Source organism: Lycium ferocissimum, chromosome 12 (assembly GCF_029784015.1).
Source record: "Lycium ferocissimum isolate CSIRO_LF1 chromosome 12, AGI_CSIRO_Lferr_CH_V1, whole genome shotgun sequence".
In the NCBI taxonomy this organism is placed as follows: domain Eukaryota; kingdom Viridiplantae; phylum Streptophyta; class Magnoliopsida; order Solanales; family Solanaceae; genus Lycium; species Lycium ferocissimum.
Window position 1 is genome coordinate 46,694,727 of NC_081353.1, and position 14,500 is coordinate 46,709,226.

The 14,500-nt window shown below is 33.4% G+C and overlaps 2 protein-coding genes across 2 annotated transcripts; one reads left to right on the plus strand and one right to left on the minus strand.

Annotated features, from left to right (window-relative positions):
• Window positions 1-655: 655 nt before the first annotated feature.
• On the minus strand, window positions 656-7,672 carry LOC132040127 (probable F-actin-capping protein subunit beta). The gene is made up of 8 exons (XM_059430741.1): window positions 7,533-7,672; window positions 5,882-5,952; window positions 4,655-4,768; window positions 3,808-3,890; window positions 3,656-3,729; window positions 3,430-3,549; window positions 1,700-1,795; window positions 656-978 (listed from the first exon to the last, which is right to left on the minus strand). The coding sequence occupies exons 1-8, from the start codon at window positions 7,659-7,661 to the stop codon at window positions 895-897; spliced, it is 771 nt and encodes a 256-aa protein (XP_059286724.1). The 5' UTR covers window positions 7,662-7,672; the 3' UTR covers window positions 656-894.
• Window positions 7,673-11,362: 3,690 nt separating this feature from the next.
• Window positions 11,363-14,277, plus strand: LOC132040540 (uncharacterized). The gene is made up of 2 exons (XM_059431190.1): window positions 11,363-11,812; window positions 13,864-14,277. The coding sequence occupies exons 1-2, from the start codon at window positions 11,438-11,440 to the stop codon at window positions 14,077-14,079; spliced, it is 591 nt and encodes a 196-aa protein (XP_059287173.1). The 5' UTR covers window positions 11,363-11,437; the 3' UTR covers window positions 14,080-14,277.
• The last annotated feature ends 223 nt before the right edge of the window (window positions 14,278-14,500 follow it).

A 14,500-nucleotide genomic window follows, 5' to 3' on the forward strand; every position in this document is an offset into this window, starting at 1 on the left:
AACAAGAATATTCCATAAACGCTTCATTTGCAGGTGTATTATTTTATGGAAATAAGTTGGACTGCCGTAAATCTTGGGATCCAAATTTTACTTTAAACGTGATTTCATAAGCTTAAAACTTTCGCTATGGTTAACAGTTTAGTAAGGATACATTTTCATGTTAGAAAATATTTATTTATTTCTCAAAACGCACAATACTTCAAGACAGCATTAGACACTGACACCATGAATGCTAGTCGAATTTTTATATGCCAGGCACTCCCGGATCTTGAAATTGGTCCAACAATAGCTATTTTCTTATTCTTACGTTTACATGATGCACACAAGATGATAATGCCATTATTTCAATATCAAAAGGAGGGAGAAAAACAATGTCATTCTTTAAATACTCTGGAAGAAATGGGGACAGCTGAAACTGGCAAGTGATTTGACTAGTGTGCCAGAAAACCAAGATTTCTGTTTCAACCAATACTGCTTTGATGAATCAATAGCATACAGCAAATGCAGAATATGCAATCACCCCGAAATACTGAATCTAGCAAGGACAGAGCGAATACAAGAGGTTCTATTCTATCGGGGTTTCCACAAAGCGGTATTAGGGTATCATAATATTATTCTCCTACATAAAATCAAGTATTCATTTAGATCAAAATAGGTCCTTGAAGAAATAAATTCGTACGATAACCCACATTTTAAAGAAAAGTGATGAAACATTTTCAGACAGTCTAAAGGACATTTAAGCGCTCTGTAAATGTGAACTTGACTCAATGTGACATAATACTATCAGTTATCAATTAAATGAATACTGTTCAAGCACAACCACTACCCTGTGACATATGGAAGCAAACCAAGGTTTACACAAGCACCCAGCAGAAAAGGAAGAAATAACAAATCTCAAGAGTCGGGCAATTTCATTTGCACCAGTTCAGCGGGTGGCCTCAGAGTACAAACCATTTCATTTGTCTTCCCAAAGTATACCTGCGCGTTTAATCAGGTTTTGAACTCAATTTCACGGTCTGTTATAACATAGAAAAGACAAAAGGAAAAAAGGTCTCTTATCAACAAAGCCTATAGCATCCACTTTGAGACTCTTCCAATTTGGATAAATTCAAGCTTACTCTAAGTTTTTTCCATGTGAACCACGATTTCCCCAAACTATATTTACTACCAGTAACATCCTTTCTACCACCTTTCTGCTTCCAACTAAGCATTTTCTGGAATTATCCAGTAAGAAAAGCTAGTACCAGATAACACCCTTTCCTTCACCTTTCCGCTGGCAACTAAGCTTTTTCCAGTGAGAAATGTGCCTCAAATCAAGGGAGAATAACAAAGACGTGCAAGTCATTGCTTTCAATAATTACTACTTCCTCCGTCCCATTTTATATGAAGGTGTTTGACTGGGCACAACGTTTAAGAGAAAAAGGAAGATTTTTAAAACTTGTGGTCTAAAATAAGTTCTGTGGCTAGAAATCATTTCATTAAGGGAAGAATGGGAAGTTTGAAGTTAAATTGTTACTAAATATGGAAAGGTGTCATTCTTTTTTAAACTAACTAGAAAAGAAAGAGTGTCACCTAAATTGGGACAGAGGGAGTAAGTTTTAGGACGAACTAATTAGCCCACATCAAAGGAAATTAAACCATCAATATTTCAAAGAAATAGGTAAAGGGAAAAGAACTTTTAGAAGTAAAGACATTTTACCTGATCCAAGGAGTTTCTCAGCTTACCCTCCATCTCTTCAATCATCTTTCCCATGTTACACAGATGACCCTCTGAGACAGAGAGCTTCATACTCATCTATTCAAGCAAAGAAGGAACAATTAGGAATAGGCACTAAGATTTTCAGCAAAGAGTCATAATTACCATCCATGGAAATTGGAATGAACACGGACTTGTAGAGATTAGTTTAATGGAGGAGTCCATTCAAGGGCTAAGCTAGGTTGTGGCAAGGGAGTTCAACTGCAACCCCTTCGCCGTAAAATTATAATGTAAATAGGGTAAATACAAATTTTTATTGTTATATATAAACTATTGAATCCCCTTGACATAAGGGAAGATTCTGGTATAGTGGAAAAGACGATCCAAACATTGATTTAGGTTGTAAGCCCAAATCCTAAGTGTTACATTTTAGTATTTTCTTGAATCCCTTGTATTCCTGACTCGCCACCGCCACAGGATCCATCAGTCACATCAAATTACTCCCCCCCCCCCCCCCCTCTTTATTAACGAGGAAGAAATTGAGCGGAGTCTAAGGGGCTACTATATGGAGTTAGAGCCTGTTTGGCCTAGTGGTTTTGAGTCAAAAGCGCTTTTTTTTTTCTTCAGAAAAAGCACTTTTTTGGATATTTGAGGTGTTTGGCCATTTATTAAAACTGCTTTTAAGTAGAAGCAGAAGCAATTTTTCTGCGGTTGGGAAGTATATCCCTCATTAATCCATTAAATATATATTTACCAAGTATATTCCTCATTAATCCATTAAATATATATTTACCAAGTATATTCCTCATTAATCCATTAATTTCTAATTAATAATTCTCTATGCTGAATTTTAGTTTGTGGAATGATTTTTGAATTTTATTTCGGTTGTAGTTTTCTAGTATATTTAAATCACCGTGTTGCTATTATATCAATATTTAATATTATTTATTTATTTTATGTATTATAGTAATTGAAATTTTTAATAAGTACTATTAAATTTTAATTAAATAAAAGGAAAAACTTTTCATAATAGATATTCAAACTAGTTTCTCTCTGTAAAATAATCTTGGTAGTAAACGTTTATTGATACTTGTCCTTTTTCGTAATTTGACACTCAAAAGCACTTTTTAAGAAGATTAGCCAAACATAACCTGCTTTTAAGCAGTCAAAAGCATTTTTTAAATGAATTAGCCAAACACAAACTACTTCTCAGTAAAAATACTTTTTTCAAAAGGACTTTTAAAAAAAGCACTTCACAAATTAAGCAATTTTTAGCCGCTACGCCAAACAGGCTCTTAATCACGAAAGAGATGCGAAGGAAATTATATTCGGGCCATCCATGTGAGTCAACCCGGATTCGTGTTCAAAAATAGGTGAACACACAAATATATTTGAAAATTCTATATATTACATGGTAGAAAATTTTACATTTATTTAAAGGATAATTGCTTACATTATTTCTAGCAATGTAAACTCCTATATAAGGATTCCTCTTATATATTGTCCATAACCAATTCACGGCACTCTCTTTTTTCTCTATTGTCACATTGCTCAAATAAGTTAATCAAACATCTCCATCCTTCTTCCTCCACGAGGAATGAAGGGAAGTATGATGGCAAAAATTAGATATAGTAATTACTTTTCACAGATTGAACTCGAATTTTAGAGTATTTTGGCGAGAGTAATATTAACAAGCAAAGCATTATATAACTGCAACAGCATCCATTAAATACCTGTCTTCTAATTGATCCAGACAAATTGAATGAGCCTGATGACTCATTGTCTGTAGTCAAGGTCAGCATCACTGTACTAGTCAGGCAGTACTGGACAATGTCTTCCTCTTCTGGTCCCACCTGAATGATTTGGTAACAGTATTAAGCCATGCTCAATAGATGAACAGACGAGAGAAGGAAGAGCTGACCACAGAAGTTCTCTCTTTCTTTGCTCAGGAGTAAATACCTCAATAACATGGATGGCATCCCAGGCTCCTTCCTGGAGATAACCCCTTCTACCATGTCCAGTCTTGGAGCCATCTACATCCTCCAAAAAAATTAGCAAATCAGAAGCAGAAAAAATAACACTTGTTATCGGAAATGCAAACAGAAATTCACCTTTCTTTATTAAAAAGCAAGCAACAAAACCATCATTTTCATCTTCCCACATATAAACTGATGAGATGCCACCTTCATAGTACCTAACAGTGTTTTGGTCAGTGAAACTGCAGAAAAATGATGTGACTAACCAAGATATGAAAATAGCATTGATGATATCTTATTAGTTATTAGCTAGTCCAATCATAAGTTAACATGAAACTAGGAATTGGAAAAATCTGGAAGAGACGTCTCATCTTTATCTGAAGTTAAAGCCAAGCTGAACGAAATATTTGTGAATAAGAATTAAATTGGCACAAGGGAATTTGCAAAAACAGGTTTTGCATTATGTAGCAAATTTTTTATTTGTGGGAGAGACGAAGAGACCATCTGTCATATATTTTTGCAATGCCAACTTACTGCTCAACTGTGGCAGGCTGGCAGCTTTGCTTGAACACACCCGTATGCAGTGGGTTATGTCAGAAACAACAAAGCTAGTTGAGATGCTGGACCAGAAAAGGAAATAGGAAGAGGAAGCTACTATGGTGGAATATTGTACTTGCTTGTATATGGTGGGCTGTTTGGACTGAGAGAAATAGGAGATGTTTTGAAGATAGTGCCAACTCCATTCACAAGATAAAGGCCAATCATATATTTTTGTTTTGTTTTTGGTGTAGCTTGGAACTCGTAAATGAGGCTGATTTTACAGATGTTAGAATTACTACAAGATTAGCCGGGGCATACTTTTGGGTTTTGTTTTGAGGCAATTTTGTACAGTTTGAACAGCACAGTTTCGTGCTGGTTCATTTATAATATTTGGTACAATTGCATAGCAAGAATAAAAGACGAGTTACATAAGGGACCTCACTGGTCACGATAGATAGCAAAGACTTCATTTGCTTCAACCTCAAGTTTTCTCAGTTCTGGAGAAGGTTGAGGCGCATCTTCTAATGGTGGATGATACTTATTTGACCAAGGAGACCTACAAGTGAAGATATCAAAGTTACAGATAGAACATCTATCAAATGCAGCATAGGAATTATGTCAGATTGTATGTCTTGAAACTTGGTTAATCTTAAAATGCAGTAGAAAACAACTAAACTAGCCAAACATGTACTCCGATGGTGTTAAGCTTATTTAAACCACCTGATATTCATAAACTGGCTGTACTATCATGTCAATATGTTGTTAGCTAACTCTACAACAACCAAGAGCTCTCTGACTAGGAGGGTATTATTATGGTCCGACATATGGAGAGTCGAGCACCACAGAAAATCAAATAAAGAGAATGAGTGATATAAACAGATAAACAAAGACCCGTAATGCCAAAAATCTAGGCCCACATACATGTCATCAGGCTCATTCTTTGGATGATTCTCATCCCAACAAATCAAACAAGTTGTCTTTATAAACAGCAGCAAAACTTACAACTAATAAATCCTAGTCAAAGACAATTATGACAAGTCCTGCCTTTATCAGAGGTTCTAATAAGAGTTTAAATGATTGATAATGGAACAATTAAGAAGGTGATATAGCCTAGGAGTAGCATTTTGTTGGATAGAGTCCCACAGGCTTTGACTACTTGGTGACAGAGGATCATTTGAGGTACAATGCATCGTGAGATGCTTCATGGTGTGAACGTCTGGTAAAAGGTTACCACATATAAGGCTTCTGAAGAGTCAGACCCCATTTAAGTGGAGCAACGGGTACAGACAAACTTCAAATATTTAGAAGTTGTTATGGTTAAATATGAAAATAGAACCTTATGAGGACAAAAAACAAGAGACAAACATGGATGAAACCAACAATTAAACGGGTTAAAGCTGCCACAAAAAAATTAGGACTTGATCATCTTCTAGCGCATGATGAGTTGTGAAATCTATATTTGCGCAAGCAAAGAAATCTTAAATTAGTCATTTCAAAATGACAGTATGGGCAGATTCCTCCATGGGTGGGGTTTGACGCCATTCAATATCTCCAAAACCATTTAGATACAAGCAATTAATTAGTTATATGGGCAGATTCCTCCATGGGTGGGGTTTGACGCCATTCAATATCTCCAAAACCATTTAGATACAAGCAATTAATTAGTTACCTATAGGAGTCGGCATCTCTGTTGTACTCACAGAGTATGAACTCTTTGCCGGAGTCAATATCGCACAAGACCTGATAATCCAATTTCAAAACATCAGCTTTATCAAGATGAACGAATTGTGAGACTTGATGAGCTCAAATACCTTTACGTATAGTAACAACAGACAACATTTGCTTTAACCTGTAGCTACTAATAAACCAGTATATCACATGCACATATCAAGGTCATTATCCATAAAAGTTTTTCTAAACCAAATTACCAACAAGAAAGAGAATGAAAAGAGAAAGGGAAGAAAATACGGAGCTTGGTTTTTCCAAGAATATAATTTTATGAAAAGATAAAATACCAACAAAAACCATGCTTGCTTTTATCATGGCATCAAAATGCAATTTGCAGTGGATATTTATCTTCTCATAGTTGGTCATCCTCAAGTCAAAAGGCCAGAATCAACAAATGCACAACTGTGAAGGATAATAATATAAAATTCGGCTCATAATCAAGATAAAAAGAGGTAACTCTGCAAAAAAATGCTAAACCCCTCCACACATTATTGTTCGGTACTGTAACCCAAGAAACGTGAGGTCTCAGTATAAAACAGTATCATTAAATTTTTGCAAGAAAAAGGAAATTATCTGAAAATAAAAATGCAACAGTAGTATTACTCTTGTAGTTTCTTGCCTTTTGATTTCTGTTAATATTTGTTGTTGCTTGTCCTTTGACTATTGTATTACTTTGTTTACATGTTTATTCGTTATTTCTTTTACATCATGCTTTGAATTGCTTCTTCTTTGCCGAGGGTTTACCGGAAACAGCCTCTCTACCTTTTCAAGGTAGAGATAAGGTCTGCGTACACTCTACCCTCCCCAGACCCCACTTTGTGGGACTTCACTGGGTATGTTGTTGTTGTTCTCAAACATAGACCATGTCCAAGTTGAGAAGAATCACTTTTCCAAAACATGATAAAATGTGCAGTATCGCACGGAAATCCAAACTCTATTAGTGAAGGAAGTCAGGATATCAAACTACTGACTAGATAAGTTGTACTGATGTTAATCCCATTATCAATACCGGAAGAGAAGAGGTGAATGTTCAACTTCCGCGATCATTCGAATCAATCGAGACTCGAATAAGATAGGGTTGACTATAATAGATTCTTTGTTGGTTACATCTTGTTCACTTCATTCCAATACTCAATAATTTCTGGTTCTGAATAATTATGGATTCTCTTATACTAGGTCTTTGAATCTCATACTTATCCCTATATTGCCGTAGTAATTTCTAATTAAATTAAAGAAACTCCAGCCAAACACGGGACCTAATGGAATACATAATAATAACAACTAAACCTCAATCTCAACTAATTGGCTCGCCTATGTAGATCAGATATCTATATATCTATTTGGACCGATGCTCAACACTATTAGGGTTCTCCAAAACCAGAGATTCTCTAAAGAAAATCTCAACAATTACATATTCGATTATATCAATTTGGTGAAAAAATAGATTGCTAAAATGTTGGTCGAGAGAGAGGGAGTAATATTATTTTATTAAGACAAACTAGGGTTCACCTCTAAATTGAAGAGAAGTAAGTAATGTCAACAACTGAACACATTCAATGAAGCAAAGAGGATTCATTTTATTTAATTTAAACCTGAAGAGGTTGATCAACTTGAGAAAGGAGATCTGAAGAGTGATGAGGCAATAGAGATAGCAAAGCAGAGAGTGCAGTTTCAGTATGCTTTGGTGCAATTCTTCTCATCAATCCCATTGCTGCTTCCATTTCTTCTTTCTTTCTTTCCCCCCTTTTCAAAATTACTCAATTTATTTTGGCCAACTTTTTCTTTTATTTAAAGAGGAAATGATGGAGGCCTTGTTTTGATCCGAGTTTCCCCAGCGGCAAAATTTCTATTAAAATTATTGTGGCTTTTTTTTTTAATTAAGTAGAAACACTTTTTAGTTTTATTATGGTCTTTTCTTACGAGATATCTTTAATTTTTTTTCTTCACTTAAGAGATCTGAAAAAATCTGAAAAAGACATTTTCTTTTATCTAAATTGTAAAAGTTCAAGAGATCTTATTTCTTTCACTTTATTTAGGGAGAAATAATTTGTTAGCCCTTTACAAAACTTATTTTAGTTTTATGACCCTTTTACAAGAAATTTTTATTTTTAACGTAACATATTTGAAAAAAAAAATACATAAGAGATCACAAAAAAAAATAATCTTTTATTCAAATTGTAAGAGGTCAAGAGATCTCATTTCCTCCTTTATTTATTTATTTATTTATTTATAATCATAACATTACATCAGAATTGGACAGTTAGGGGAGAAATGTTTTCTGGCCCTTTACAAATCTTTTTTAGTTTTATGATCCTTTTGCAAGGTCTTCATTTTTTATATATAAGAGATCTGGAAAAACACATAAGAGATCTGAAAATGTCATTTTTTCTATTCAAATTGTAAGTGACTATGAGATCTTATTTCATCATATCAATAGTTATATTCGTTTGGTTATTTTCACAAAAATATATGACATACTAATTTTTCTGAAAAATAATTGTTGACACCCCTAACTATAAGGTAACTCCTAAAATAATATAAGATTTAAGTACTCATTTTACCACAATAATATCCTATTTGGCCAAGATTCTATCACTTATTTTGAAAAGTATTTTTAGCCTCCCAAAAACTTGGCCAAACAAACTATAAATTTAAGTAGTTACTTAAAATTTTCAAGAGAATATTCGAAAATCTAATTAAACATATTTCTGAAAAAGATGGGACATCTTGGGTCAACTTTTTCATGGCTACATCATTGGCCCAAGTGTTTTGAGTAGATTTGAAGGCATACCTGTTTAGCTTTAACTTCTTGTTTTCTGTTTTTAGCATTGAGAAATTTCTGAAGGTTGGTGTGAGTAGTTCGACATTTGACGAATAATGAATTTGTTCTTTTACTTTTGTATTCTTAAATTATCATGCTTTTTCGACAACATAGTTCAAACTCATGATATGTTACACATAATTCCTTGCACCTATTTAGCTTCATCTTATGGCCCCAAGGCTCACGTGAATACCACATTTGTATGGTTTGGCCACTGCAATCCTTTTCGAGAGAAAGCCTTTTTCCCCACAAAGTTATGACTTCTTAGGCTATTTTGTCGAATTATTTCATCATTCAATTGACATTAACTCAATACTTTTGCTTTCGGTGTTCATCATTGTTCATCCCTTTACTTTCTCTTCCTAATCGGTTTGGAATACATATTGAATAAAATTTCACAAACATGAAAACAATACTAGTAGCTCTACATCTTAATTCATATCACCTTGATTGCTACTATATATTACCACCTTATATACTTAAAGATTAAAATCTAAGTATAGTTACTTTCACCTGCATTTTTCCTCCATATAACTTTTTCTAATCAAAAGTATAGTTACTTTTGACATCCATACCCTCTAAGAGACAAATAAAAAATGTAAATTTAGTGCCATCATGAAGTATTTATATGATTCGAGGTTACAAATTCTATCTATGCTTCCAAAATCATCCATTTGCCGGTCATATATAGGAGGAGGCAAGGAGCTTCCTATTACAGGTCCGAATAAGTAGTGCCCTCCATTACATTTTTATATGATGATTTTTGATTGAGTATAAAGTGTAGAAAATAAAAGAAGACTTTTGATCCCAAAATAAGTATATACTAGTCAATTTTTTTTGTACCAAAAATTTAATTGAGAGATAATAAGAATTTTCATGTTCCTTCATCTTTTCATTTTCTGATAAAATATTATAATAGTTTTGAATCTTTTCATAGCAAATGGAGTCCTAACAAATCGTCATATTAATATCTAATAATGGTAAATCAAAGGGCGATTGATGTTATCCACGACGTAAAAATCACCCTAATACATATAAAAAATAAGACATATTTTTAATCATGAAAACTATGAGCTAAGTTTTGAATTTTAGAGCCTATTTCTTTTGAGATTATCAAATTGGTGAGACATAGAACTCTGGAAAATAAGGTTTTGAATTTTAGAGCCTATTTCTTTTGAGATTATTAAATTGGTGAGACCTAGAACGCTGAAAAATAAGAAAAAAAGTTATTCACACGTAGCAATGCTACAAAACATATGTTGTAAACTTGTAATTCACATTGACATTGTTATGCTAAATCATAGATAGGAATGTGCGTTCATTCTCATCTCAATTTGTAACCTTGAGAAACTGATACTTCTACTATGATTATTTAATACTCCCTCTAAATAAAAAAGAGTGTTCACTTAGTCATTTGCAAACCCTTAAACAAAATACTAACTTCTTGGCAAAAGTAGATAACTTGACTAAATTACTCCTAATTAAATAAATATTGAGATTTTGATCACTTAACAAAATTATAAGGACAAATTTAGAAAAATAAAGTCAATTCTTACTTAATCTGATAAGTGAATACTCTTTTTGAAAAAAAAAAGGTCAAGTGAACATTCTTTTTGAACAAGAGGAAGTATTAGATATAATGCTGATAAGTTTATTCCAAAGAGAATGGTTGAAAATCATTTACACCATCTAACGCTGCTTCAAAAATCAAACTTCCCCCTCAACTTTGACTAATAGACATTCTCCCCCTTTATCCTAATTTACTTTTTAAAATGTCTATTTTAGCCTCACATTATCAACTTTTGTCTTATTTGTCTACTTCATTAAAATCATGCTATGTAACAAATTTCCGATAAAAAAAAAATATTATTTTCGGGGCAAAATAATGAAAAATACTAATTGAGTATATAGGTTAATGATGTTACATAATGAAATATATTAGCAGAATAAAAAAATTATTTTATTAATGATAATCAAACTCTAATATTTATTTATACAAGTGAAAATAGCAGGTAATAATAATTTTATAAATACATCTCAATGTAGATAACACAATGAAAAAAAATTTAATAAGAACAAATACAAATTTCCAGAGATTGTTTAATTATATTATAAATGAATTTTAAATTATAATTTAAGAAATTTTCATTAATGACAACCAAAACTTATTTATTTATATAGACCATAGAAAATAAGAGAGAAGTGAAACTTAAATATACACACACTTGCATTAGATACTTAATGCATACAATATTGAAATAAAAATCATAAAAACAGCATTACATTTGTGACAATTTCATAAAAGTATTAATCTACTTATAATATTGATGAGCTTAAATAAAATCCATAAGTATTTAGGTTAAAGATGTAAATATTATATTTATAACATAAAAATGTATTATATATATATGGAGGATTGAAATTAACAATGGTGAAATAGACATTGTATAGGATGAATAGGAGAAAATGTCTATTATTTAAAATTGAATGGGGATTTTGATATCTAAAGCAAAGTTGGAGGATGAAAATAATTTTCGGCCAGAGAGAATATACTCGCAAAATACTAGAAAAAAAAAATATGATAAATTGCCACGTAAAAATGCTCAAACTTTCATATTTTTAACGACTTCCCCTTGCCTTTTCCTTTGCCACATCAAATGCCATTTTTCCACAAAAATGGTGGAGATCAAAGAAGCTTCAGCCGGCAGCGACACCGACGAAGCGACTCCACTAATATCGAACCTAAAACCAAACCCGAACCCGAACCCGCCAAACAAGACCCGATCCGTACGTACCAATGTACCAGAGGTGGAGGTCCACCTATACCGACGTGGCAAGGGCCCCATTGATGTATTCAAAGCATACCTTGGTGGGTGGGACCAGGATCAACTTGATGTTAAGGAAATACTCGACAAATACGGGTTTAAATCTGTTTACGCATTTAAGCCTGATACGGGTCGGGGCGTTCCGCTCCGGTTTAATCCACGTAATGGACGGTCAATAATTACTTATCGTGATGGGTCAAAGATATACGTTGATGGAGAGCCTAAGGTAATTTCATTTTTTTACCGACTTTATTTGGGTAATTATTACATGATATATTGGCTACATCATGTCTTAGTCTTTGGGAAAATGTGCAAATATACCCCGACGTTACACAAATGCCGCAAATATACATTTTTCACTTATGATTTTTTTTTTATTAAAAAAATGCCGCGACTTTACAAAGATAAGTCTACCAATTTATTATTCGTGGCTTCGATAGTTGTGTTTTACAATATAAAAAAAGTTTGTGACTGTTTTGATAAAACATGGATTTTTATTCACCAAATCAGGAATATAAGGGTAATATTTAATTATTCGTGTGAAATGTGATGATAATTTCTCAACTCCTGCGAAATAAATTTTATAAATTTCAGAATTATTGCTAATCATATTTTCTATATTTGTAAATGTTTGAATTTTAAAAGATGTACTAGTTAAAGAAAAGTTATTTGTCCTGAGTAAAAAATTGACAGGATCTAAGCTTATATTTGTTTAACATGAGCATAAAAAGGCTAAGAATTTTGTAAAGCATGAACGTTGGTGACAATTAAAAAATGTTGTGGGTAAAGCACTTACTTTTAATATAAAGTGACCAAAATATTACTAGCAAGAAATAGGAATGTTGTTAGGCATGAGATGGATGCTATGGCCCAGTAGATTTTGTTATTCTTTAGCTTAAAGATTGATGAATGTAAAGCTAAAAAGCAAAACAGCTATTGCTTGGACTCAGTTTCTTCCCATATATGCTCCAACCTTTAGTAGCTTATCATTTTGGTGCACAATTTACAATTAGTCCGAAGAGCACTGGTCTTTTTCCTGCTGGAAATTCCGTGAGATTATGGACCTGGTCAATGTCATTTGCTTGTTCCAAATTCTTTTGGCGTTGGAACCAATCTCTGTGACAAAGAGTCCATTTGAATGGTCTTGCAGTCGTGTTTGCTCCATTGTGCGTTTAATGTGCATCCATAGATATAATGAAATTCAGACAGTTTTTCTTGAGACCTGGGAGTGGAACTCTTGTGGGAAAATGATACTTTAGATTACAATATCTGGTATTGAAGGAATATATTGAAATTAAGTGCTTGTACACTTCATGGAGTTGAATATTTCTTATCGACATGGAAAAAAATGGTGTTGAATTACTTTGCTTATTATTGTGATTGGCATAGAGCTAGATTTAAGACTATCCACCGACGATGTGGAAACAGATGATAGAGTTTTATTTATGCCCATCTACTTTCTCTGCTCTAGTTTTCCGCTTTCCTAATGAGTCAAAAAAGTATTTCTGAATCCAAGTGTCGTCTATTTCGTTTCTTTCTTTTTTCCTGTTAACGCATCTGTAGTCTTACTACATTCCTTTTTCCCTGTAGATTCTTTTTATGGTGTGATAGCATTTTTCTAAAGTAGTAAGTATTAACAGTTAACACCAGAACTCACAAGTGAAAGTGAGATGAACTCTGGGCAAAGAGGGAAAATGTTAATTTACTGGAGTAATGAAGTTTACCATTTCAATGTCAAATTTGAACTACCAAAAGAGCACTTTGAAACTTCTTAATCTTTTCTGTAAGCAAGCTGTAACAACATGAACTGATGTCACCTATATATCTTGAATCTGTCACGAAAAGCCTCTTAAGCTGCAGAGTCCATTTCATGTTGTCAGTGATGCTTTTTGAAAATGCCATCAGTTTCTGGTGTAGCTGCAAAGATATGAAAATCTGATGGTCTGATAGAAAAGAATATGAGAAAAAGACATTAAAGTCTGATGGTATGGTATTACTGATTTTCCTATGGTCACATAAAATTGGGTAAACTATGAGAAGTTGAAGGAGCAATGTCGTTTCCATGATCCGCTAGAGATTTAAGTCCAAAAGCTTAGCCACATATTCTTGTTTCTAATTATGTCATAAAACGGCTTTAGTGTGGCATTCTCAAGCATATTGATGATCCTTGCGTGTGCAAGTTTTCGCTTATTTCACGTGTTTTCACATGGTGTTCATTAAAATAGACGAATAGATGCATATGCATGAGTTGTAATGGATTATTTGTTTGATTTTCAGGACTCGTTGATCAAACCTATTACCAGGATATTGGTCGGGGTTGCTGTGGTAACCATACTTATAGTATTACTGGTGATAAGAGACCCTCCAGAGTGGGCAAAAAAGTTGAATCTCTCTGATGGCCGTATCCCTCCATGGCTTCTGGCTTGTGCTTTTGTTGCCTTCACACGCATGAGGAAGAGAGCCAGGGATTTCTTCGAAAGTCGGCGAAAATAAGCTGGTGCTTGGCACTACTAGATGAATATTCTCAAAATTTTGCCTCTCTCTATTTTATTGTATTCACAGATAACAAATCATTCTCATGTTATAACCCTGTGAAGGTACATAATCATTTTATTCTCCATCTGTTGGGGAATTTTCATTATGGCTATGAATATGGCAAAGGAGTATTCATTTGCTATTCTATTTTACTAACTCATACATCTATCTTCTGAAACATTTGGATAGAAATATAGAAATTGTAAGCGGGCCAAGGGTCCAAAGAACACGTAGTCTGGGAGCGAACTAGATTTTGAAATTCAAGTAAAAGAATACAACACAGCGAAATTGGCCAAAGTGGCCTAGGTATTATAACCTTGTGAAGGTACATGATCATTTTTTTCTCCATCTGTTGAGGAATTTTCGTTATGGCTATGAA

Coding starts and splice junctions, on each gene's coding strand:
- LOC132040127 (XM_059430741.1), bottom strand. CDS start 7,661: ATGGAAGCAGCAATGGGATTGATGAGAAGAATTGCACCAAAGCATACT. Junction 3,730..3,807: donor TTGCTTTTTAATAAAGAAAG/GTGAATTTCTGT, acceptor TGGAGGATGTAG/ATGGCTCCAAGACTGGACAT. Junction 3,550..3,655: donor ATGCCATCCATGTTATTGAG/GTATTTACTCCT, acceptor CAAATCATTCAG/GTGGGACCAGAAGAGGAAGA.
- LOC132040540 (XM_059431190.1), top strand. CDS start 11,438: ATGGTGGAGATCAAAGAAGCTTCAGCCGGCAGCGACACCGACGAAGCG. Junction 11,813..13,863: donor ACGTTGATGGAGAGCCTAAG/GTAATTTCATTT, acceptor TTTGATTTTCAG/GACTCGTTGATCAAACCTAT.